Source organism: Schistocerca piceifrons, chromosome 3 (assembly GCF_021461385.2).
Source record: "Schistocerca piceifrons isolate TAMUIC-IGC-003096 chromosome 3, iqSchPice1.1, whole genome shotgun sequence".
Classification (NCBI taxonomy): domain Eukaryota; kingdom Metazoa; phylum Arthropoda; class Insecta; order Orthoptera; family Acrididae; genus Schistocerca; species Schistocerca piceifrons.
The window spans coordinates 735,974,461-736,001,321 of NC_060140.1; the positions used below are offsets into that span (position 1 = coordinate 735,974,461).

The 26,861-nt window shown below is 44.3% G+C and overlaps 1 protein-coding gene across 1 annotated transcript in view; it reads right to left on the bottom strand.

The window, feature by feature from the left end:
• Positions 1–26,861, bottom strand: part of LOC124790060 (CREB-binding protein) — a gene marked incomplete in the record, with an annotated part of 157,555 nt that overhangs the window by 111,523 nt on the left and 19,171 nt on the right. The window contains 2 exon segments of the mRNA XM_047257622.1: positions 11,292–11,675; positions 13,281–13,678. Coding sequence (XP_047113578.1) covers positions 11,292–11,675; positions 13,281–13,678 — 782 coding nt within the window.

A 26,861-nucleotide genomic window follows, 5' to 3' on the forward strand; every position in this document is an offset into this window, starting at 1 on the left:
TGCCAGTATCTCGTCTCCTACCTTCCAAACTTTACAGAAGCTCTTCTGCGAACCTTGCAGAACTAGCACCCCTGCCTTTGCAGTGCAGTCCCGATTTTTTCTCAGGTTCAGTACAGTCGTCCCTAGATGGCAGCACAGTGCAGAGCTGGGTAACATATATCCCGACACTCGAACTGGGACATATATGACCCATCAACCACGAAAGGGTTATTACAGAGCCCAGTGGAATGCCATTCTCCTGGGTCTGAGGAGTGCTGAGAATGGTTTCAACCCAAACTCTGAATAACCAGTGGGACAGGAACTGGCGAATTAAAATCAAGAGGGGAGCTCCACAGATCCAACTAATGGAGTAAGTAAGATGTGATGGTGCCACACCATGTCACAGGTCTTATGAAGATTGAAAAAAATTGCAACAGGATGTCAGCTCTGGGAAACGATCTGCCACACTGCAATTTCCAATTGAAGCAGATGATTGAGCAGAGACCATCCCTCCAAAAGGCCAAACTGGTAGGAAGGCAAGAGGTCCCAAGATTCGAGACCCCAACTGAGCTGGCAAACCCCTACTTGTTCAAATGACTTGCAGGGGACTTTGGTTAGGCTGATTGGCTGAAACTATCAAGTGACAGCGGTTCCTTACCAGACCTAAGACAGGAACCACAATACTGTTCCTCAACTGAAAGGGGAAAAATGCTTTGGAGCCAAATACACTTATACACCCACAGGAGCTATTGTCATGGAGGCCTGAGGTGTTGAAGCAATTGGTTACGGATGGACTCAAGGCCAGGGGCTGAATTATGGGAACAGGAAAGGGACAGAAGTAGCTCCCATTCAGTAAAAGATTCACCGTACGACTCCACCTGACAAGAGGCAAAAGGTAAGTGGAAAGCTTCAGCTTGCTGTTTCCAGATGAGGACAGTGGCTGGATAGGAGGTTGACATTGATGCCATTACAAAATGTGTCACCAGGTGTACCACGAGAACCGATGGATAAATACAAAGGCCACCCAAAAGGACACTGCCTGGCATGGATGACTGCAGTTTGCAAACTTGTAGGGTGTGGAGCATAGCCCACACTCGTGAAGAAGAGACAGAAGAACCTAGGGAGGAGATAAGTGTTCCCAACACACCCACTTGCATGAAGAAATTTAAAGATAATAAGAGCGGCGGAGGACTAGCACCATCTAAAGCGTTGCAAGGCCCGACAGCAATCACAGATGGCAAATGTAATGGCCGTGCTCTATCACAGTGGCAAATGGGGCCCGTCGAGCAGTGAATGGCAATGTCAGTGCAAATAATTGTACTGGACACATCACAGATGATTTCATCAATACAACATGGCAAAGAGGAGGTAAAAAGAACCTGGAAGGTATGTAGACGCCAATCTGCACAAACCTGGAAGGTATGTAGACGCCAATCTGCACAATCCTGGGAGATATATAGAAACCAATCTGCACAATGAAAAGATCAATGGGGTAACCTGGCCATTGGGAAGTGACCAAGAGAATCAATGGGATCACTATTACAGATGTCACCATGTGGCAATCACTGTAATGAAAGAAGAAGGGGAGGAGAAGTGAGCCAAAGATCAATGGCACAGAAACTGCTATAAGTGACACTAAAACAGCTAGGGGAACTATTATTAAGAAAAATTATTATTAAGACTAGACGAAAAAGCACTGCCCTGCAAGGGATGATGGACATTAAAATCCCCAAGGCTAAGGAAGGAAGGAGGGAGGGAGCTGCTGAAGGAGGGCAGTTAGGACAATAGGCATGGATGCTCTTCAGGAGGGAGACATAAGACTGCAAACTGTGACTGCACTGCCCAAGTGTACACAGACAGCAAGCACTTCGAACACAGTATGAAGAGCGATCCACGTACTAACAACATCCGTATGGGCCAATGTGCAAACACCACCGGAAACTCTCAAAGGGCCAAGCCAGTTACAACAGAAAGCATGGAACTGGGATGGTGAGTGAGCATCAGTAAATGAGATTCCTCGAGAACTACACAAGCTGCAGAGTAAAAGGAAATTAGGGATTGCAACTCTGAAAAATGACAGTAATAGCCTTTACAATTCCACTGAATATGCACGAATGCGGATCCAAACTGGAGGCAAATAGGCTGAAGCCATTCACACCTCCAGGTTACCATCCACCACAAACAAGGACACGGTGTCTTCCATAAACAAGACACCACACTCAGGTTGTGAGGGGGGGAGTCGGCACCTCTGATGGCACCAGAGGGGCCTTGTCCCGGGATTTATGTTTCTATTTACTTGTTGTTCTGTTTCTTCTTCTTAGATCGAGGAATGCAGGACACGGAGAGAGAACAGGCTTCAGCGAGGTCTGCAACTGAGAGTGAGCGAGCAACACCTTGGGGCGCATGGACTGTGAGACCTGCAGCCGACTTGTGGGAGCAGGCCTTTGGTCTGCGAGACACCTGTGTGTGTGTGTGTGTGTGTGTGTGTGTGTGTGTGGGGGGGGGGGGGGGGGGGCATCATTGATAGGCACCAAAGAAGGGAGGGGCTTCTCTGGCCAGGTAGGGGGAGCAGCACCTGGAGGGGAGAGCATGGGAACTGAAAAGGAAGGGGGCTGGAGAGTGGGGCAGGACTAGGGTAAGGATGAGGGAGGAGGTTAGACAGTCATATTTTTGACATGCCTCAGTGTAGCATAAATCATCAAGGGACTTATACTACTCTTTTATCTTCCTTTTCCTTCTTATAAATTAGGCAATCCGAAGAGCGCAAAGAGTGATGGTCATGACAATTAACACACGGGTGATGGAATGCAGAAGCTCCCCTCATGGACTGGGTGTCCACATTCACTGCATAGGGGTACCCATACAACAATAAGAAGTGCCAGAAACATAAACACGAAAAAGATATCATGGATGGTGGGCTGTCTGGCTTCACATCACAACGATAAATCATAACCTTGACCTCCTTCAGGACAGCACCTCCCTCAAACACTAGAATAAACCAGTATCAATGTGATTGTCCTTCACCCTTTCTGATCATGCCAAACAAAATGAAAACCCCATTGCTCCAGACTGGCTCGGAGTTACTTATCAGTTTGAAGGATGAAGTCCCTACGAAAAATGACACTCTTCACCATTTCATAGACTGGTGAGGAGTAATGGGAACCCAGACGTCGACAAGACGGTCACAGACATAAAGACCTGCAGATTGGACAGCAGAAGTAGTTTAGGTCAACAGCAAACCAGACTGCATCTTAATGAGTGACTCTCCTTTAGCAAACTTATCTTTGACAGTTTCCACAGAAAATAACAGTTTAGTGGCGGTCAAAGTGTTATGGCAGTCCTGGTTCTGAATACATAGCAGGGAAAGGGTTTCACTTCAAGCCTGTGAGCCTGGCATTCCTCCCAGGGTAAGCCAGAGACGGGAAGGTTGCAGGATCATAAGAAGTAGCATTGAAAGATCCATTGCCAAACAGGACCAATGTATTTCATACACAACGTGTCCACACTGACACCACTCACTCTGATCAGGGGCCTTTCCCATGGGTGCCATCTAGCCACAGCAAGGGCCGTATGGCAAGGCAGCCACTGCCAGGAGTTTTGATGCTCCAGAATGACAGGCAACCTCTCCTAGATACACACCAGGAGGCAAAAGCTCAGTTATTAGGTGTGTGATCCCTGTGCTGTCAGTGGACTCAACCAAAAGGGTAAATAATGACTCCACCTCACAGACTTGCTAGCTTTCTCGCTACATAGGATTCAAGGACAAAGGAAGAAAGATTGGGTTTAACATCTTGTTTACATCGAGGTCACAGAGAAGGCACACAAGTTCGGATTGCGTCAAGGAATGGGAAGGAAATTGGCAGTGCCTTTTCAAAAGAACCATCCCAGCCTTTGCCTGGAGAAATTTAGGAAAGTCACTGAAAGCCTGAATCTGGATACCAGACACAGTTTTGAACTGTCATCATTGTCGTCGTCCGAATGTGAATCCAGAGTACTAACCACTGAGCCACATCCTTGGGGTGTTGCAGGACAATGGCATTGAGGAAAACATGAAAAAGGCAGAAAGGCCACATGCCGAAGACATTATGTAACACGTTCTTTCCCATTTGGCTCAAACCACGGAGAAAAAAATTTAGAAGGTGAGGTAAAACCCCAATGGGGGACCAAAAACAACAAAATGGAAAGCTGACAAAGAAAAATCAAGATGAACAAAAACTGGAAGAAATACAAGAAACCAGTTGGATAGCCAGGTTGACATAAGTAACAACACTAAGATAGGGGAAGGGCAGGGCAGAGGGGAAGAAGTGAGGATAGAGGGGGAGGGAGGGAGGAGCACAGGGAAGGAAATGCAATTCGAGAAGGAAGAAAGGGCTGGAATAACTCAGTGCCCCATGTGCACCACGCATGAACTCACGAAAGAGCCATGAGTCGTGGTGGGGGGGATTTGCAGTGAATGGTATGTAGATAAGGTATTGAAATTCTATTTAAAATTGAGAACAGAAGAACTTCTCATTTCATTCACGAGTCATTGGGTTGCATGTGATGAGCCAATTCACATCCTTGCGAATCACGAATCACGTGGTCATAACAACTGTCATATGTAAAAAATGATTCAAGACGTCAAAACGAGGTTTTTTTTATTTTTTGTTTTGTTTATAGATAGTATGCAATGAGGTATATATGAGGTACGATAAATACTTGAAACCTTTTTATTCACTGAGATATGGAAGTAACCCATCCACAGCAATGTGGTCAGCAGCTCAGAATGCATTCAGATGTCCACGGCACTGTAGGAAAACCCAAACTATGCGGGTATACACGTCCACAACACATGGAGAATGGCGTAGAAGACGCAAAAGGGCGAGTAGTGAAATGATGTTGCGAAATGTGTTCTTAAATGTTAAAAAATGTGGAGATTCAAAGTTCAAATATTCTTAGCTATCAACCAAACTGATTTAAAATTTTGTTCAATTTATCCATCTATAATTGACAAAACTGAGAAAATTCTGGTCCTATGTAAAACCGCTAAATGGGTCTTTCATACAGTCGCTCATCGCCAAGTCAGGTGTGGTAGCTGAAGAGAGCAAAAAATGAAAGCTGAAGTTTTAAATTTCGAGTTTAAGAAATCGTTCACACAGGAGAATCATACAAACATATCACTGTTTGACCGTTGAAGTGACTCCCTTATGGACAACATAATAATAAGCATCCCTGGGTGTAAAGAAATAACTGGAAAAGTTGAAAACAAGTAAGTTGCCAAGTCTGGATGGAATCCCAGCTCGGTTCTACAAAGATTACTCTACAGCATTGATACCTTACATAGCTTGCAGTTATCATGAAATCTCTCGCCCAGCGCTAGGTCCCAAGCGACTGGAAAAAGAGCAATGGATTCCTATATATAAGGAGGTTTAAGAACGGATCCACAAAATTACAGATCAATATCCCTAACATCAGTCTGCTGCAGAATCATCCTCAGTTCAAATAGAACAAATTTTATTCAGACCAAAGGCTGATCTCCAGGAATCCGCACGGTTTTAGAAAGCATCGTTCTGCAAAACTCAGCTTACCCTTTTCTCCTATCATATTGTGAACTATGGACGAAGGGCAGCAGGCAGATTCCATACTTCTAGATTTCCAGAAAGCATTTGACATGGTGCCCACTGCAGACTGTTAACACAGGTACAAGTGCATGGAATAAGTTCCCGGATATGTGAGTGGCTCAAGACTTCTTAAGTAACAGAACCCATTGTGTCGTCCTCAACGGTGAGCATTCATCAGATACAAGGGCATCTTCCAGCTCTCCTGAAGAACTCCATGGAAGTGTGATAGGATTACTGTTATTCTCTATGTACATAAATGATCTGGCAGACAGGGTAGGCAGAAAAATTTGCAGTTGTCTGCTGGTGATGCTGTGGTGTACGGCAAGGTGTCCAAGTTAGGCTGTAGGAGGATACAAGACGATTTAGACAAAATTTATAGTTGGTGTGATGAATGGCAGCTAGCTCTAAATGTAGAAAACTGCAAGTTATATACAGGGCTATTACAAATGATTGAAGCGATTTCATAAATTCACTGTAGCTCCATTCATTGACATATGGTCACGACGCACTACAGATACGTAGAAAAACTCAAAAGTTTTGTTCGGCTGAAGCCGCACCTCAGGTTTCTGCCGCCAGAGCGCTCGAGAGCGCAGTGAGACAAAATGGCGACAGGAGCCGAGAAAGCGTATATCGTGCTTGAAATGCACTACCATCAGTCAGTCATAACAGTGCAACGACACTTCAGGACGAAGTTCAACAACGATCCACCAACTGCTAACTCCATTCGGCGATGGTATGCGCAGTTTAAAGCTTCTGGATGCCTCTGTAAGGGGAAATCAACGGGCCGGCCTGCAGTGAGCAAAGAAACGGTTGAACGCGTGCAGGCAAGTTTCACGCATAGCCCGCGGAAGTCGACGAATAAAGCAAGCAGGGAGCTAAACGTACCACAGCCGACGGTTTGGAAAATCTTACGGAAAAGGCTAAAGCAGAAGCCTTACCATTTACAATTGCTACAAGCCCTGACACCCGATGACAAAGTCAAATGCTTTGAATTTTCAGCACGGTTGCAACAGCTCATGGAAGATGATGCGTTCAGTGCGAAACTTGTTTTCAGTGATGAAGCAACATTTTTTCTTAATGGTGAAGTGAACAGACACAATGTGCAAATCTGGGCGGTAGAGAATCCTCATGCATTCGTGCAGCAAATTCGCAATTCACAAAAAGTTAACGTGTTTTGTGCAATCTCACGGTTTAAAGTTTACGGCCCCTTTTTCTTCTGCGAAAAAAACGTTACAGGACACGTGTATCTGGACATGCTGGAAAATTGGTTCATGCCACAACTGGAGACCGACAGCACCGACTTCACCTTTCAACAGGATGGTGCTCCATCCATCATGATGTTCGGCATTTCTTAAACAGGAGATTGGAAAACCGATGGATCGGTCATGGTGGAGATCATGATCAGCAATTCATGTCATGGCCTCCACGCTCTTCCAGCTTAACCCCATGCGATTTCTTTCTGTGGGGTTATGTGAAAGATTCAGTGTTTAAACCTCCTCTACCAAGAAACATGCCAGAACTGAGAGCTTGCATCAACAATGCTTTCGAACTCATTGATGGGGACATGCTGCGCCGAATGTGGGAGGCTTGATGTCTGCCGAATCACTAAAGGGGCACATATCGAACATTTGTGAATGCCTAAAAAAACTTTTTGAGTTTTTGTATGTGTGTGCAAAGCATTGTGAAAATATCTCAAATAATAAAGGTATTGTAGAGCTGTGAAATCGCTTCAATCATTTGTAATAACCCTGTAGATGAGTATGAAAAACAAACCCGTAATGTTCGCATACAGAATTAGAAGTGTCCTGATTAATAGTCATGTATTTTAAATATCTAGGTGTTAAGTTTGGAAGCAAAATTGGAACAGGCATATGATTGCAGTATGGAAGGTGAATGGTCAACTTTGGTTTATTGGGAGAAGTTAGGGAAAGTATGGTTCATCCGTAAGGAGACCACATGTAGGATGCAAGTGCAACCTGTTCTTGAGTATTGTTCAAATGTTTAGGATCTGCACAAGGTTGGATTAAAGGAAGACAACGAACCATTTAGAGGCGGGCTGGTAGATTTGTTACCGGTAGGTTCAAACAACACCGAAGTGTCATTGAGATACTTCAGGAACTCAAATGGGACTCCCTGGAGAGAGGGCAATATTCTGTCCGAGGGAAACTACTGACAAAATTTAGAGAACTGGCATGTAAAGCCAACTGCAGAACAATTCTGCTGCCACCAACACACATTTTGCGTAAGGAGCACAAAGGTAAGAGAAATTAAGGCTCACACGGACACTTATGGACAGGCGTTTTTCCCTCCCTTCGTCTGCATGTGGAACAACAAAGGAAATGACTTATAGTGGTACAAGCACTCTCCATCACACACCGTATGGTGGCTTGCAGAGTATATATGAAGATGCAGATGTAGAAGCAAATAAGTACAACGAGTTTCACGAAAGTTCACAGTACTAAGTTTTCAAAGTTGTGTCTTGATGTTGGGCTGTTATAGATTCATAGGCAACATTTCCCCCGTCATGAACAACAGACCGTAATCTCGTAGAATCGGGTGTACGGCCGGTGGTCCACGTCTTCCCAACACGGTATTTCGAAGTCGTAACTCGGCGTCTTCATCAGGGAACAATGAAGATGCCGAGTTACGACATCGGAATATCGTGTTGGGAAGACACGGACCACCGGCAGTACACCCGATTCTACGAGATAACAACAAATCACCGGGATAGTCTTAGAAATTATAACAGACTGTACTGTTGCCCTCTTCAAAGGGCACAAATGTTTCCCCAATTTGTTCTCCACTTCTCAACAAACCTTTCCTTCTTGTCCTTTTCTATAATAATTATAATCTCATTTAGCTATCTTCTTTTGATTTTTTAGTCTCTTCTTCTTCCTCACCAAGGTTCCGCAAGCTCTCACATTTCTTAATTTTTGCTGCCTTTCTATAACAGCAGCAATAATGTTCTAGACCTGTTGAGCCAAGGTTACAACAATGAAGAATACTCAATAAATCCAACCAAGGCTCCATTTTGCCATATTTATTATAAATTGAACGCTGGTAACACATGTTGCGTGCAATCGTAGATGTTAATATGGCAGAACAGCTGATTTGTGTAGCCAATGATGTAAGAATTTTAATCATGTTGGGCACCACAGCTGATACTAATATTAATAATTAATGAAAACCACCTCCAGCTGTATTATTACACATTCACTGTGTTACAACATAATTAATGAAAACCACCTCCAGCTGTATTATTACACATTCACTGTGTTACAACTATCAGTCGTCAGAATGTTTATGATTAGTGGCGGCACAATAACCAGCCGCTATGGGATGTCCAGTATTGCTGGGTTTCAGCCCTCACTGACCAACACCTCCAACCAATTACTCGTAATCTAGCATCCCATGTCAAAGACGTCAATCACTTCCTTCACCGACTTTTCACCATACCCACGCCTTTACCTCCAGGATCCCTACTTGTTGCTGTTGACACCACCTTCCTTTACACCAACATCCCTTATGCCCACTATCTTACCACTACTGAACACTAGCTCTCCCAGTGACCTTCAGACTTCAAACCCACTGTCTCATTCCTCATACACCTTAATAACTTCATCCTAACCCACAACTACTCGTCCTTTGAAGGAAAGATATAAAAAAATTTGTGGCACAGCCATGGGCACCTGCATGGCATCCTCCTATGCCAACCTTTTTATGGGCTTTCTAGAGAAAACATTCCTAGCCTCCCAAGATGCCAAACACCCAGTCTGGTTCAGGTTCAATGATGATATCTTCATGATCTGGACTATCTTCGTTCCTTCACAACCTCAACACCTTCTCCCTCTTTCACTTCACATGGTTCTTCTCAATCTAGAGTGCCGCCTTCCTAGATGCTGACAACCTACTCTCTAATGATTGCATCTGCACCTCTGTCCACATTAAACCCACCAACCACCAACAATTATCTGGATACCGACCTTTCAAACAAAACAAAAAATCACTCCCATCCCCATACCTGCTGTGACAAGAACTCCCTTGCTCAGTATGCTGAGGGCCTCGCCAAAACCTTCAGAAACAGGCACTATCCCTCGACCTAGTCTGTAAAGAAATCTCCCATGCCATTTCCCCCTCACACCCACAAGTTTCCCACCACCCCCAAGAACCAGCCACAAAGCAGTGTATTCTTTGCCACCCAGTACCACCCGAAATAGGAACAACTAAACCAAATCCTTCACCAGGGCTTTGATTAGTTATCATCACAATCTGAAATGAGGGACAGCCTACCCAAAATACTTCCCAACCCTCCTAAAGGGGTGTTCCATTGCCCACCCAATCTCCACAATACCCTAGTTCATCCCTAAGCCACTCCCAATCCCAACCCTTGGCACCAGGATCATATACCTGTGGAAGATCCAGGTGCGAGAACTGCTCTATCCACCCACCCACAAAGCACTTCCTGCCACAGGCTTATTCTACCCCATCAGAAGCCAGGCCACCTGTGAAAGCAGTGATGTTATTTACCAGCTCTTCTGCAATCATTGCACAGAGTTTTATAATGGTATGTTACCGACCAGCTGGTCATCAGGCTGAACGGGCACAGCCAATCTGTGGCCAAGAGCAAAGTAGACCACTCTGTGGCACAACATGCAGCTGAATGTAACATTTCTTGAATCAATAGTTGCTTCACTTCCCAAGCCCTCTGGATCCTCCCCTCCACCAGCATTCCTGAATTGTGCAGATAGGCTTATCTGTACAACGCATTCTCTACTCCCATAATTATCCTGGCCATATGGTAACATACTGTTCCAGCACCCTCCATCCAACAGTTTCCACCCCCTCTATCTCATTACCTCCTCCCATTCTCGTCTCCCACCCTCTACCAATGCACCCACCCATCTTTTCCCAGTCCTCTCCTTCTTCACTTCATTTTCCCCACCTGGATGCTCCATTATATCCTAACACTGCACCTGTTGGCACTCCAGTCCCTGCACACTCCACCAGACAGTGTTCGTCTCTCTCCCCAACCATACACTACTATCCCCTCCCCTCCTCTGCCTTAGCCCCAACAGACTGCTGCTTGAAACCTACATGGTAGTTTCATTCTGGCCCGAGATACTGGAGTTGGCAGTCATCTTATTCCCACAAGGAATTTCCATTGTTTGAAATCATCACATTGGTTATATGACCCTCCCTTCACTTTCTCCTTTCGTTGTATACAGGTATTTCTTTAACTTATATATATATATAGCACTTTTGACTATCTGTGTTGAAATATTATTAATGATTGTGTCTCAAGCACAGAATCTAGTTTGTGGTGACCAATTGATCTGTAATGTAGAAACGGAAACATCAATGTGCAGCAAAAGCAAATGCTGTTCATTGGCTATCCTCCCACTAGCTGCCTTCAACCTGACTGGAGACATGTTGCCAACATCTGGTATATAACATGGAAGAAATAAGTGCAGCAAGGTGACAATCCTTCACAACATTTAGTCTTCCTTTTGGTCATGTTAAAAATGACTTCATCAAAACATTGAACAGAAAATAGGATTTTTCAACCATTTTGTTACCACCCCCCTATCATTTCACTCAGTCCTTGCAATACAGCACAAACCATTTTAAAACTTCTGTAACACACTCAGCAACAAATTAAATCAGACAAAACAATCAATTTTTATTTATGTCAATGACTTGCAAAACGCTCACCTGCATCCGTGGTCCACCTATTCCAACTGTGTGCACCTGGTGTGGTGATTGTCCCCTTGCAACAAGATGGCTTTGTTGTTGCTGCTGCTGTTGCTGTGGTTGTTGTTGTAAGCCTACAGTTCGTGACACAACGAGCGGCCCATTCTGGACAGGATTATGAACAGCACTTGTCATTATCATGCCACCTCCACTATTCATTCCCATGCTGATCCCTGTCATTGTTTGTGTTGAAGCTATGCTGGAGGGCAAACTGCTCAAGCTAACTACTAATGAGTTTACACCTTTGCTCACAGATACATTTGGTGCAGACTGTAAATTGGGGCTCTTACTGCCAAGTGCTCCAGCAGTGAGCCCCATGGAGTTGACCACCAATCCTTTGTTTCCCTGAAAGCACAAAATATTTTTCAGATACTGATACACAGAAACATAGTAACAATGTTTAAGTATGCTGATAATGAATTTCCTCCAATGACTGCCTTAAAAGAGCTAGTCTTCTATAATGACCAACAACTGACATAACAAACATGACAAAACTTGACAAACACACGGCACAAAATTCAATTAAGTTAGAGAAATATTTGGTTACACTGAAAAGAGAAATATTTAGTTACATTGCAACACTTCAAAAGATATAAATGATGCCTTCCTCACAAACAGATGAAATCTTATGACCCTCTGTAACTTAACAGTGCCAAACAATTCCTATAATCACAACTGCCTGCATTGCTGATTTTGTTCTATACATCCACCTACCCTAATGCCCCTTCTTACAACATTTTCAACTTTCACTGAAGTAACTGCTATCTATGTAACAACCCACACTTTTTACCAACTGATATGCAAATATATTATAACCTTTCGTGCAGTCTTGTAATGCTGTGTTTGTATTAAAATACAGTTTTGATAGCTTTTCTGTTCAATCCACAAGTAACTCAATCTCTACAAAGAATAGCGTTTGGAGGAGAAAGTTGGGGATACATTTCATGAAAAGATCTCGCTGCATTGAAAAAATCATTTGTTTTAATGATTACCACCCCAACTCACTTATCATATCCATAACGTTCTCTCCCCTATTTCGTGATAATTAGAAAATGAGCTGTTGTTATGTGAACTTTTCGATGTCCTCTGTCAATCCTTTCTGGCAACGAACCCATATATGAACCAATACTCCAGATGAGGATGAGCATGTACAATGTAGGCAGCTTCGTTAGTGGATTTCTGCCTTACCCGCATTTTCTATGTGATGGTTTAAATCTCACATACTATTGAATCTAGTCTAAATAATCAGTGTGTCATGAATTATGCTGCCTCAAGACATATATAGGGTTTCTCACTTTAATACTTGTCTTATTATGCTCAACTGTCAATGTAAGATTATATCTCTTAATAAGTAGAGTGACAGAATTTTCAATTGTTTAAATTCAGTCAGTAACTATTTGAAATACTGAAAATCAAATTTATGTTGCTCCAGGAATCTGCTATATAGGTAACCTGCAACTGGAAATGTGCACTTTTTTTAGCCATTAAATAAGACAGATGCAAGTCAACAAAGGAAGGTCCACTGAATAAATTCTTTTATCGTGTGCATTTCATCCTGCAGACTCAAGCGCACCAATTGTGGGTTAATGTAAAGCCTATACGGCAATTGTTTGGATACTTTGCACTTAGTAACATTACAGAGCTCTGACTTCCTTGAAGATTGCAGATCCTTTTTATCAGTGATACACAAGAAGGCATCAGCAGACTGAGTGTGTGTCGTCACAATAAAACAGTGTTTTCCCCTTCCCTTTTCAATATATTTAAAGCTGATGAAGTAACACAATCCGCAAGAGACCAAATGACAATTCTAGAAACCTTATCAATGTAGCACACATCTTGCCCATTTACAAGACAGTAACAAGACTAAAATGGAACACACATTACTAACAATGGACGATTTCACTGTAATAAAATTTTGTATAACAACATATAAGAAAAACCATTATGTACCTGCTGCTGTTGTTGCTGCTGCAGAAGGTGATGCTGCTGCTGTTGCTGCTGCACTAGTTGCTGTTGCTGCTGAGACTGCTGTGACTGTTGCTGTTGTGGTTGTTGAGTTTGTTGCGGTGGTTGTTGCTGTTGCTGCTGCTGTGTCTGTTGTTGCTGTTGCTGTTGCTGCTGTGCTGCTACATGTTGACGAGCCCCTTCAGCTGTGGTCCCAGCACCTTGTTGAGACTGTTCAACAGTCCCATTCTGGAGTGCTGTGCCTGGTTGACCTCCAGAACCTGGCCCTGGACCTGGCGGAGGCTGCTTAGCACTTTCCATAGATGTACTCCACGAGCCAGTTGACAGGAGATCATCCGGAAGATCATTCTCCAAGGCAAACATTGTAGTGTTTGTAAACAAGTCTGTGATAGAAAAAAAAGCCTATCTGAAATACAACACTCAAAATATATTGGTGATGTTTCATTTTGATAACTTTATAGTGGCCAATAGCATTGTTTAAAATTATCTATCAATTCATTTATCTATTTTTTGCAAGGGAAAAAAATTAAAGTACAATGTACTGAACAATACCAGAAACTCCAATATTACAATATAAGCTAGCTATCATCATCATCATCATCATAAAAATCATCATCACTACCACCACCAAATTTTTAGCAACTTATAGGTATTTATGAAGACTAGCTATTCAGAACAAATGGAGGTTTTCATACCAAAGTGAAATAATCATGCCATGAAATGAGATCCCTTCTGTGCGACTTTTGCCTGCCAGACCTAAAACAGCTTTTTGTCTCCCAACTGCCCCCCCCCCCCCCTTTCCACATTTCTGTAAACAGAGGGTATATACTGGCTGCCAACACACAATATCCTGTTGCAAAGTATAACATGACAGCTGTGACCTGGGTGCCTGTTTCACCTCACGTACCATTTGGCTTCTATATCTTTTACTCTTCAACCTGTCTATCCCCCTTCCACACCTGTTAACCAAGTATAACACACTTAGCTTTCCACTCTGACTCCTGCACGACTTTTTCCTCTTCCTTCAGTGATCTCTGTCTTGCATAGTGTCCTATCTTCCACCTTCAAACTCTCAGGTTTCAAATCTTGTACAATGCAGGCACCAATAATCACTCTTTCCTTCACATCCCATCCAGTAAGTTTCCCCTGACCTGGGTTTCTCTTTCTATAACTCTCCCTATTTCCTAAACCTTAACAGTCTTCTCCTTCATCCCTCTTTCTTTCCTTTTGAACCTTCTGCCAGATGGAAACATTGGCTCTGAAGGCTTGCACATTTCCATATCCTTTCTGCATCTACATCTACATCTACATCTACATCCATACTCCGCAAGCCACCTGATGGTGTGTGGCGGAGGGTACCCTGAGTACCTCTATCGGTTCTCCCTTCTATTCCAGTCTCGTATTGTTTGTGGAAAGAAGGATTGTCGGTATGCTTCTGTGTGGGCTCTAATCTCTCTGATTTTATCCTCATGGTCTCTTCGTGAGATATACATAGGAGGGAGCAATATACTGCTTGACTCCTCGGTGAAGGTATGTTCTCGAAACTTTAACAAAAGCCCGTAGCGAGCTACTGAGCATCTCTCCTGCAGAGTCTTCCACTGGAGTTTATCTATCATCTCCGTAACACTTTCGCGATTACTAAATGATCCTGTAACGAAGCGCGCTGCTCTCCGTTGGATCTTCTCTATCTCTTCTATCAACCCTATCTGGTACGGATTCCACACTGTTGAGCAGTATTCAAGCAGTGGGTGAACAAGCATACTGTAACCTACTTCTTTTGTTTTCGGATTGCATTTCCTTAGGATTCTTCCAATGAATCTCAGTCTGGCATCTGCTTTACCGATGATCAACTTTATATGATCATTCCATTTTAAATCACTCCTAATGCGTACTCCCAGATAATTTATGGAATTAACTGCTTCCAGTTGCTGACTTGCTATTTTGTAGCACATTACACTTGTCTACATTGAGATTCAATTGCCATTCCCTGCACCATGCGTCAATTCACTGCAGATCCTCCTGCATTTCAGTACAATTTTCCATTGTTAACCTCTCAATACACCACAGCATCATCTGCAAAAAGCCTCCGTGAACTTCCAATGTCATCCACAAGGTCATTTATGTACACTGTGAATAGCAATGGTCCTATGACACTCCCCTGTGGCACACCTGAAATCACTCTTACTTCGGAAGACTTCTCTACATTGAGAATGATATGCTGCGTTCTGTTATCTAGGAACTCTTCAATCCAATCACACAATTGGTCTGATAGTCCATACGCTCTTACTTTGTTCATTAAACGACTGTGGGGAACTGTATCGAACGCCTTGCGGAAGTCAAGAAACACTGCATCTACCTGTGAACCCGTGTCTATGGCCCTCTGAGTCTCGTGGACGAATAGCGCGAGCTGGGTTTCACACAACCGTCTTTTTCGAAACCCATGCTGATTCCTACAGAGTAGATTTCTAGTCTCCAGAAAAGTCATTATACTTGAACATAATACGTGTTCCAAAATTCTACAACTGATCGACGTAAGAGATATAGGTCTATAGTTCTGCACATCTGTTCGATGTCCCTTCTTGAAAACAGGGATGACCTGTGCCCTTTTCCAATCCTTTGGAACGCTTCGCTCTTCTAGAGACCTGCAGTACAACGCTGCAAGAAGGGGAGCAAGTTCCTTCACGTACTCTGTGTGAAATCGAACTGGTATCCCATCACGTCCAGCGGCCTTTCCTCTTTTGAGCTATTTTAATTGTTTCTCTATCCCCTCTGTTGTCTATTTCGATATCTACCATTTTGTCATCTGTGCGACAATCTAGAGAAGGAACTACAGTGCAGTCTTCCTCTGTGAAACAGCTTTGGAAAAAGACATTTAGTATTTCGGCCTTTAGTCTGTCATCCTCTGTTTCAGTACCATTTTGGTCACAGAGTGTCTGGACATTTTGTTTTGATCCACCTACCGCTTTGACATAAGACCAAAATTTCTTAGGATTTTCGGTCAAGTCAGTACATAGAACTTTACTTTCGAATTCATTGAACGTCTCTCGCGCAGCCCTCTCACACTACATTTCGCTTCGCGTAATTTTTGTTTGTCTGCAAGGCTTTGGCTATGTTTATGTTTGCTGTGAAGTTCCCTTTGCTTCCGTAGCAGTTTTCTAACTCGGTTGTTGTACCACGGTGGCTCTTTTCCATCTCTTACAATCTTGCTTGGCACATACTCATCTAACACATATTGTACGATGGATTTGAACTTTGTCCATTGATCTTCAACACTATCTGTACTTGAGACAAAACGTTTGTGTTGAGCCATCAGGTACTCTGTAATCTGCTTTTTGTCACTTTTGCTAAACAGAAAAATCTTCCTACCTTTTTTTACTATTTCTATTTACTGCTGAAATCATCGATGCAGTAACCATTTTATGATCGCTGATTCCCTGTTCTGCGTTAACTGTTTCAAATAGTTCGGGTCTGTTTGTCACCAGAAGGTCTAATATGTTATCGCCACGACTCTGTTCTCTGTTTAACTGCTCAAGGTAGTTTTCAGATAAAGCACTTAAAAAAATTTCACTGGATTCTTTGTCCCTGCCACCCGTTATGAACGTTTGAGTCTCCCAGTCTATATCTGGCAAATTAAAATCTCCACCCAGAACTATAACATGGTGGGGAAATCTACTCGAAATATTTTCCAAATTATCCGTTAGGTGCTGAGCCACAATGAGCCGGGGGGCCTATAGAGACATCCAATTACCATGTCTGAGCCTGCTTTAACCGTGACCTTCACCCAAACTATTTCACATTTCGGATCTCCACCAATTTCCTTCGATACTATTGCACTTCTTATCGCTATAAACACGCCTCCCCCTTCACTGTCCAGCCTGTCTCTGCGGTATACATTAAAATCTGAGTTTAGGATTTCATTACTGTTTACGTCTGTTTTCAGCCAACTTTCTGTCCCTAGTACTATATGGGCATTGTGACCGTTTATTAATGAGAGCAGTTCTGGGACCTTTCTATACACGCTCCTGCAGTTTACTATTAGCACATTAATATTGTTACTCCCTGTTGCATTTTGCCTACTCCTACCTTGCCGCGTCTCAGGAGGCGTCTTGTCGGGCCTAGGGAGGGAATTCTCTAGCCTAAAAAACCCACATGCGCACTCCACACGTACTCCGCTACCCTTGTAGCCGCTTCCGGCCTGTAGTGCACGCCTGACCTATTCAGGGGGACCCTACATTTCTCCACCCGATAGCGGAGGCCAAGAAATTTGCACCCCAGATCTCCGCAGAATCGTCTGAGCCTCTGGTTTAAGCCTTCCACTCGGCTCCAAACCAGAGGACCGCGATCGGTTCTGGGAACGATACTACAAATAGTTAGCTCTGATTCCACCCCGCGAGCGAGGCTTTCCGCTTTCACCAATTCCGCCAACCGCCTGTACGAACTGAGGATGACCTCTGAACCCAGATGGCAGGAGTCATTGCATGTTTCTGCCTGCTGCCTGATGATCAAATTTTTATCCATATCCAACTATATTGCGTTTCCAACTAGCTTTCTATGGCAATTAATAAAGAATATTATAGATGTTCATATTTTAAAGTAAACCAAAAAAAATGGTTAAACACTAAGGGACAGTTTTCATGTTGGCACTTTTCATGACCTTCAAATCTACAGTTACATCGTATGGTATGAAAGAACTAAATCCAGTGACAAGATGCCCAAAAAAGTTGAAGAAAAATGTTCACGAGTCAAATGACAGTGACGATGACATTGAGTGTGGTTCCAGTGACATCTTCTGGTCAATCAAGTACTTCTCATTCAACTCTCGCTGTAAAGAAACACATGATAAAGCACAACAGTGACTAGTTGCGTTCTTTTTCTCAGTAATATATGAGGATCATACTTAAGGAATCTCAACAAATAATGGTGAATACCTTACCAGCTGACAAATTGGTCTTTACCTACTCAGGAAAACTATCATCCACCTTTGTCCACTCTACTAATGCTGTTTCAACTACGGAGTGTAATGATTGATCCAGATATCACCCACAGTCAGCACAAAAAGTCTTGCAGATAGTGACAGATGATGTCACACACTATGTTGAAACATTCTTCCAAATGTGGTTTCCATCAGTAGTCAGAAATCTCTCCATCCATCATTCACACAGCTGTCATCTGCACTTCCTCGTGCAGGATGCTGTATACTCACTCACAAAGCCTAAAGCTCCATCCACCTCACACATATTTATTTGGTAACCTTGCATTCATCACAGTAGATGCTTTCAACAGTTGTGATGGCCTTGCTTGTCAGCAGTAGTGCTTCTACGGCCACACAAACTCATTAACCCAAAATAAAACAGTTTTTGGTTTGGGGTAATTTTACAAAAGTCAACCAACCAAATTTTGACTGGTACAACAGTCCAAACTATCAAACTAAAATATTTAATAACAGTACACAGCAGTTGCTACAATGACCACTTCTGATGTCTGCTAACAGCTAACTGCCTACAGTGTCTGATTCAAACTTTGTTTATAATCATTAAAAGAGTCATGCATAACAATGACACAACCCAACAACATTCAATGACGCAACCCAACAACATTCTGTCATTTTAAAGAATTTATCAGATTTATCCGACAACCCTTGTACTTCACCACTGCCAATGCACTGATGCACATGGAGATTTTTGAACCAGTTCACCTAAAGATTGCACAAAAACCATCTTTAAATACTAAAATCTAAAAGTTAAATCAATTTTTTCCAAAATTACTCAACAGTAATTCAAGAAGAGTATGTATGTAGATGTAAGATTATTATAGAATCTAGAGCTTATCAGTGAGACCAAGACAAGTACTGGCACATTCTGCGTACTTTAAGACATATGAGTGGTCCTTCGCAACCACCACATACAATAGAAACTAATGAACACTTCACTACCTACACAAATACATTCTCACAACCCCTTCATAATATCAGGCACTACAATGTCATTTCATCACATACATTTCATCAGTCCCCATCAAACATGATAATGAAGTCACGGATATCAACAATACCAATATCTATATTTTATAGTACAAGATGCATTCAAGTTATAACACTTTGTTTCTTTTTTCTCAGGACTGGAAACAGAGAGAAACATGTGTTTTGTTTTAAAATAAGCATGCACTTGTTGTGACTGCTTGACAGAGATGGCAGCACAGTACGACACACAGAAAACTACCAGCAGCGGTAGAAGTGAGGGCCGTTCTTGAAGATGTTCAATTCAATGATGACAGAAGTTAGTTAGTTGGTTGCGAGTTCCATTGATAAACTGCATGGTAAGGTAGCCATTATGATGTGGAGCGTGTCAAGTGTACTATAAATGCACATATGAAATACAATATAGAGTTAAAAATTAATATTTCTATTATTTACCCCATTCCCTTAAATGGCACAAAATGCATATACTATACTTATAGATTTATTTATTCCTACTCAAGAATTTATCTATGGTATAGAAGGAGTTGTCATGGAGATATGATTTCAATCTATTTTTTTGAAGCTATTACTGCTGTCAGTCAGACATTTTATTTCATCTGGTAATTAGTTGAAAATTTTTATAGCAGCATATTTTAACCCTTTCTGTGGCAAAGATAGGTTGAGTAAAGGATAGTGCAAGTCTTTCTTTTTTTCTGGTATTATAATCATGAATGTCACTGTTGTTTTTAAACATGAGACAACAAACCACAACCATCTTGGTCTAGCAGCAGCCGCTCTAATGACATGCTCAACTGAACGGAAAAAGTTGTTTTGGACTGTTACTGAATGAGCGTGGAACGTATTTCCCCAATAGTTGCCACTGGTCACACCAGACTCATACAGCAACATTCACAGCGGCCATGGAATCGCAGTGTCACAACTGTGTAAAATTTGTACGGCTGCAAGGAGATGCAACCAAAAGTAGCACAAGTTTCGCCGTTTTTGTGTGATAAGTTTGTGAGAAAAAATATTTTAGGTGTTTTAACTTGAATGCACCTGTAATGATCCCACTGCCTATTTCCAATACATGCTTTACGACATTATGGAACACCGAATGCCTCTAAAACTTTAAGAACTGAATATATCATCTGTTTGGAACTGACAAAGTCCTAACAGACGTTAGCGGTCATGGTGCAGTCATACAATGTATGTGCTATCTGGGGGCAAACTTCATTTTGAAAAATAAAGTGCACTCCAAATATCCATTGCTATTTTATAACTCACTGCATTGTCACATCTCTTAAAACAGTTCTGAACCAATTCCAGATGAGTTATTGGCTTGGATTTTGCCAATGTCTACCTTTTCGCAGCAATAAATCTGTACTAGGAAAAATTCTCATAAATTCGATCTGAGGTTTCTGCTAATAAGTTTCTTCTTACATTGACTTTATACTGATTAATAAATTTTAGAATGTTAAAATTTCAGGTCATTATCTATGATTACATTTCCTTATGAAAACATCAACATTCATCTCCTCTAGTTCATAGGACTATGGTTGGCTTTCACATACAAAATGACAACACTGTAACACTTGCACCAACTGTTGTTAGTGATGGCAATGAAGAAGACACCAACAACTGTTCCAACACACTTCTACGAGGATTGCCCAGGAAGTAAAGTAAGACTTTTTTCCTTGAAAACAAAGGTACAAATGCGAAACGTTACATATATATTATTTGAAGTCTCCTGAGTGAGCACGCCAAGTTTCTGTCACTTTCAACAGATAGCATAGCTGCAGGACAGTTTCAAAATACCCATACTGTAAAAAAAAGAATATTATGGAAATTCAACAGAAGCCTCGGAAACTGGATGGAAAGCATGTATCACGACCCCAGGAAAGGAAACGGATAAGGGGTCAAACAGTAGCATCATGGAATGTGAGGACAATGCTTCAGCCTGGAAAAATGAAAGAAATAGCCAACGAACTTTTAAAATTCAACTATGATATCGTAGGGCTACAGGAAATAAGATGGCAAGGGAATGGGCAGATAGATAAACCTGAGTACTCATTGGTATATAGTGGACCAGAAGAAAGAAAGGGCCAACTTGGAACAGGGTTTATAATAACTAGGGAAGTTAGGAAAAGCGTTCTAGAATTTGAACCCATGAATGAAAGGATGTGCAGACTCAGACCAAGAGGGAAATTTAGGAATATATCAATAGTTAATGCACATGCACCACCAGAGGAGAAAGAGGATATAATTAAAGAACAGTTCTATGAAGACTTGGAAAAAGTATGCTGCACAGTACCTAAATATGACCTGATGCTAGTAACAGGAGATTTTAATGCAAAAATAGGAAGGAATGAACATCCATACGGAGTTTCTGGAAAATATTCACTACATGAAGAAAACAACGAGAACGGAGACTTACTATGTCAATTCGCAGCAAGGAATAACATGATTATTAAAAGAACCTGCTTTCCACACAAAAGGATCCATCTGGGTACTTGGAAGTCTACAACCAATGGAGTAGTCAATCAGATTGACCATATTTTAGTGATTGCACGCCACTCCACATCAGTTATGGATGTACGGAGTTGCGGAGGACCAAACTGTCATTCAGACCATTTTGTGATAAATCAGTCTTGAGAGAGAAACTGTCACTAACAAATGGCAACAGAATAGGAATGATGATGAAATGGAATACAGACAAACTGAACATGCCTGATGAAGTAAAAAAATACAAAGTAACACTAGGCAGAAAGTTGAGCAATGAAGAGACTGCAGCAGGAGTAGATGAAAGGTGGAACAGGATTGAAAAAGCTATTAAGGATGCTGCAGAGGAAATAATAGGCATAAGATGGAACAGAACAACCCAGGAATGGTTTGATGAAGATTGCAGGTCAGCAATAGAGGAAAAGAACAGGGCAAGAACAAAAGTGCTACAGAGAGAAATCAGAAATAATGTGGAACAATATAGAGAATTAAGGAGAAGAGCTAACAGACTGCAAGAGAAAGAAAAGAGAGTGGAATAAGAAGAAATTTCAAGAACTAGAAGAATTAAAGGAACAGAGTGAAATAAGAAAGTTCTATCATGCCATAGGAAAAATGAAGAATAGATTCCAACCAAAAACAATGGCCTGTTCCAGTAAAGATGGGAAAATGATAAGGGAAGAAGAACAGATATTGGGAGGATGGGCTGAGTATTTCAAAGATACACTAACCACCAGCCTAGAAGATGAAGAGACAGCCGCACAAGAGGAACGAGTGGAGCTGGAAGTAGACAATGAAACCAATGAGGCAAGAAAGCCAACACTGCAAGAGGTCTCCCAGGCTGTGCACAAGTCAAAAAACAATCGAGCCCCTGGGGAAGACAGCATAATTGCTGAATTAATAAAAAATGGTGGTGAGGCTGTAATAAAGGAACTGCACACATTAATATCAGATATATGAGAAACAGAAACTATGCCAGATAATTGGAAAATTGGAATAATAATCCCCATTCATCAGAAAGGGGACAGAACAGCATGTGAAAACTATAGAGGTATAACACTCCTAAGCACAGCTTATAAGATCTTCACAAGTATATAAAGAGGTGGTGGTGGTGGTTGTTGGGATGTTTAAGGGGGACTAAACAGCGAAGGTCATCAGTCCCCCATTCCAAAAACAGGCGTGCCGAAAAGTTATGGAGCAGGTAAAAACCAAAGGGGGGAGGAGACGCCCCCCCAGGCGCTAAAAGAACACAAAGGCAGCAACAAACACAACAGACAAGACGAGCACAGATGAACACCATACAGAAGGAAACAGAAGAAAAGGAGATGGCCGGAGACTGGTTGACTGACCACAAGAACAAAAAAAAAAAAAAGGGAAAGAGTCAACCATCTGACGACACACCAAAACAGCAACAAAGATTGAGAGCGAGGACAAAAGACACAGAAAGGGAAAGGTGCAGGACCTCCCTAAATAGAACCATAAAAAGGACTGCCACGGATAAAATTTAAAACGTTGTCAGCCATGGAGGCATCGTCACATAAAACCAGAGGCAAAGTGCCCGGGAGATTAAAAGACTGCCGGAGGGTGCGCAGTCGGGGACACTCCAGCAAAATGTGGGCGACCGTCAGCCGGAACCCACACCGACACAGAGGGGTATCCTCCTGACGCAAAAGATGATCGTGCGTCACGAAGGTATGGCCTATGCGCAGCCGACACAGGATGACAGAGTTCCTGCGAGAAGCCCGCAGGGAGGAGCGCCACACATCGGTCGTCTTCTTGACAGCCCGCAGTTTATTCGGGGATGTCGTGCCATGCCACTCAGCAGTCCACATCCCAAGTACCTTACGGCGCAACACCAGCTGCTGATCGCGAGCCGGGAGGCCGATATCCAAAGCTGGGGCGTCGATCGCCCCTTTGGCCAGCCTGTCGACACATTCGTTCCCCGGGATGCCAACGTGACCTGGCATCCAAATAAAGACCACCGAACGACCAGAGCGGGTAATGGCGAAAACAGACTCCTGAATAGAGGACACCAGAGGAGAAGAGGTATAGCAGCGGCCGATGGCCAGGAGGCTGCTCAGGGAGTCACTGCAGATGACGATGGACGTACCTGAGCAGGAACGCATATGCTCAAGAGCGCGCAATATGGTCACCAGCTCTGCAGAGTGATGCAGACCCATAGGCCAGGCTCCCATAATCAAGCCTGGACTGCACAAGGGCTCTGTATAATCGCAACAGCGTGCAGCGATCCGCACCCCAAGAGGTGTGGCTCAGGCAGCGGAGGGCGTTGAGGTGCCGCCAGCACTTTTGCTTCAGCTGAGTAATATGAGGAACCCATGTGAGCCGGGCATCAAAGATGAGTCCTAAGAAGCGGCAAGTGTCCACCACGTCAAGCAGGTGGCTGTCGAGGAAAAGTTCAGGATGAGGGTGGACCGTCCGACGCCTGCAGAAGTACATAACTCCCGTAGTCGTGGAGCTAAATGAGATGCAGAAGTCGTCGGCATACAAAGAAGGAGACACCAACGACCCCACGGCTGCAGCCAGACCATTAATGGCCACTAGAAATAAGGAGACGCTCAACACCGAGCCCTGTGGGACCCCATTTTCCTGTATATAAGATGAACTAGAAGCGGCACCCACTTGCACCCGGAAAGAGCGGCGCAATAAAAAGGTTTGAAGAAAAGCCGGGAGCTGACCACGAAGACCCCACTCATGCAACGTAGCAAGTATGTGATGCCTCCATGTGGTGTCTTACGCCTTCCGCAGATCAAAAAATACAGCAACGAGATGCTGACGTCGGGCAAAGGCCGTACGGATAGCAGATTCCAGCCGCACCAAATTGTCCGCAGCAGACTGGCCCCGACGGAAGCCACCCTGGGATGGAGCGAGGAGACCGCGCGACTCAAGGAACCAACACAAACGCCGCCCCACCATACGTTCGAGCAATTTGCACAAAACGTTGGTGAGGGTAATGGGACGATAGCTGCCCACCGCCAGTGGGTCCGCACTGGGCTTCAAGATGGGGACAATAAGACCCTCTCGCCATTGCGACGGGAACACGCCCTCGCTCCAAATGCGGTTAAAGATGGTGAGGATGTGTCTCTGGCAGTCCCGGGAGAGATGCTTCAGCATCTGTGCGTGGATGAAGTCTGGTCCTGGTGCCGTATCAGGGCAGTTGGCGAGGGCAGCGAGGAATTCCCTCTCGCTGAAAGGAGCATTGTATTTTTCAGAACGACGCGTGTGGAATGATAATGGCGTCTGCTCGGCTCGCTCCTTTAGAGAGCGAAAGGTGGGGGAATAAGTGGCAGTCGCAGAGCTCTGAGCAAAGTGCGCAGCAAGGTGTTCAGCAATGGCGGCAGCGTCCGATGAGACATACCTCTCCCAGCACTCCTGCTTACACCGTGCGATAAGACGATGGGCCAAGGCACGGAGCCTCTTAAAGGCGATGAGGGTCTCTAGAGACGGGTGCCACCTATGACGCTGGAGAGCCCGCCTACGGTCGCGAATAGCCTCAGCAATCTCCGGCGACCACCAGGGGACAGCCTTCCTCCGAGGGAGTCCAGAAGAGCGGGGGATGCCAGCCTCGGCCGCCGAAATGATTGACGTGGTGAAGACATGGACCACCTCGTCAATGTCACCCTGTGGGGGAGACTCAATGGTTGCAGCGGAAGTAAAAGCCGGCCAGTCAGCCCTGTGGAGAGCCCAGCTGGGCAGGCGCCCAGAAGAATGACACTGGGGCAGTGACAAATAGATGGGAAAATGGTCACTACCACACAGGTCAGGATGCACTCTCCAGTGGAGGGATGGGACAAGTCCGGGGCTGCAAAGAGAGAGAGAGATCGATGGCCGAGAACGAGCCGTGGGCCACACTGAAATGCGTGGGAGCACTGGTGTTCAAGAGGCTAAGATCGAGCTGAGCCAACAAATGCTCCACAGTACGACCGCGGTCATCAGAGACAGTCCCACCCCATAGAGGGTTGTGGGCATTGAAATCACCCAGAAGCAGCAATGGTGGCGGGAGTTGAGCCAGCAGCGCAGCCAAGACATGTCGGGGGAGCTCCCCATCCGGAGGAATGTAAACAGAGCAAACAGTAATAGCCGGCGAGAGCTCAACCCTGACAGCGACTGCCTCTAAAGGCGTCAGAAGGGGTACGGGCGAGCTACAGACAGAGTGGTGAACAAAGAGGCAAACTCCACCTGACGCTCGTTGGCAGGCAGTGCGGTTCTTATAGTAGCCTCGATAACCGCGAAGGGCGGGGGTCCGCATTGCTGGAAACCAAGTTTCCTGCAGAGCAATGCAGAGAACAGGGGAAACACTCAGTAGCATCCGGAGCTCAGGCAGGTGGCAGAAATAACCGCCGCAATTCCACTGGAGAATGGAAGCAGTAAGGGACTGGGAGGGCGTGAAGGCAACTAAGAGGCAGACGGCGCTTCAGAGCCAACTGCCGCCACCGGGGGAGAGTCAGCCATGTCCATAGGAAAGGCCCCCGAGGGTTCCGTGAGGGCGAGATCCGCGGCAGAGGCGAGGATCTCCACCTCATCCCCGGAGCCTGAACTATTTATAGCAGGCGGTACTGAAACCGCCGGAACGTCCTTCTTCTTGGACAAGTTCCGTTCCTTCTTCTCGCGTCTGTCCTTAGGGTTAGAGGGCTGGGAGAGCTTCTCCAAAGGAGCGTCGGAAGCTGACGACGACGCAGAAGCCCTACGACCAGCAGGTGGGGGAACCTTCAGCCACTGGCTGACATCCGGCTGGGTAGGAGAAGAAACAGAGGAAGGGTGAGCCCCAAGGGACCCCTTCCATGAGAAGGGAACCGGCAGAGGCAACGCCGGTGGAGAAGGAGGGGGAGGGATCGAGCCCCCCGATTTTGGAGGAGATGTCACTCCCGAAGTAAGCGTGGGGGGAGCGACAGAAGAGGGTTTGCCACCAACTGCTAAGGGGGCAACAGAGGAAGGCTTGCCCCCAGACACGAGGGGGGCAGACAGAGATGCGCGGCCCCGAGGGCCGACTGAAGGCGGCACAGATGAGGCGACAACCGTCGCTCGCGAGGGCGACGATAATGTGGCTGCAGCATAAGATGTTCGAATGGAAGCAGGATACAACCTTTCATATTTCT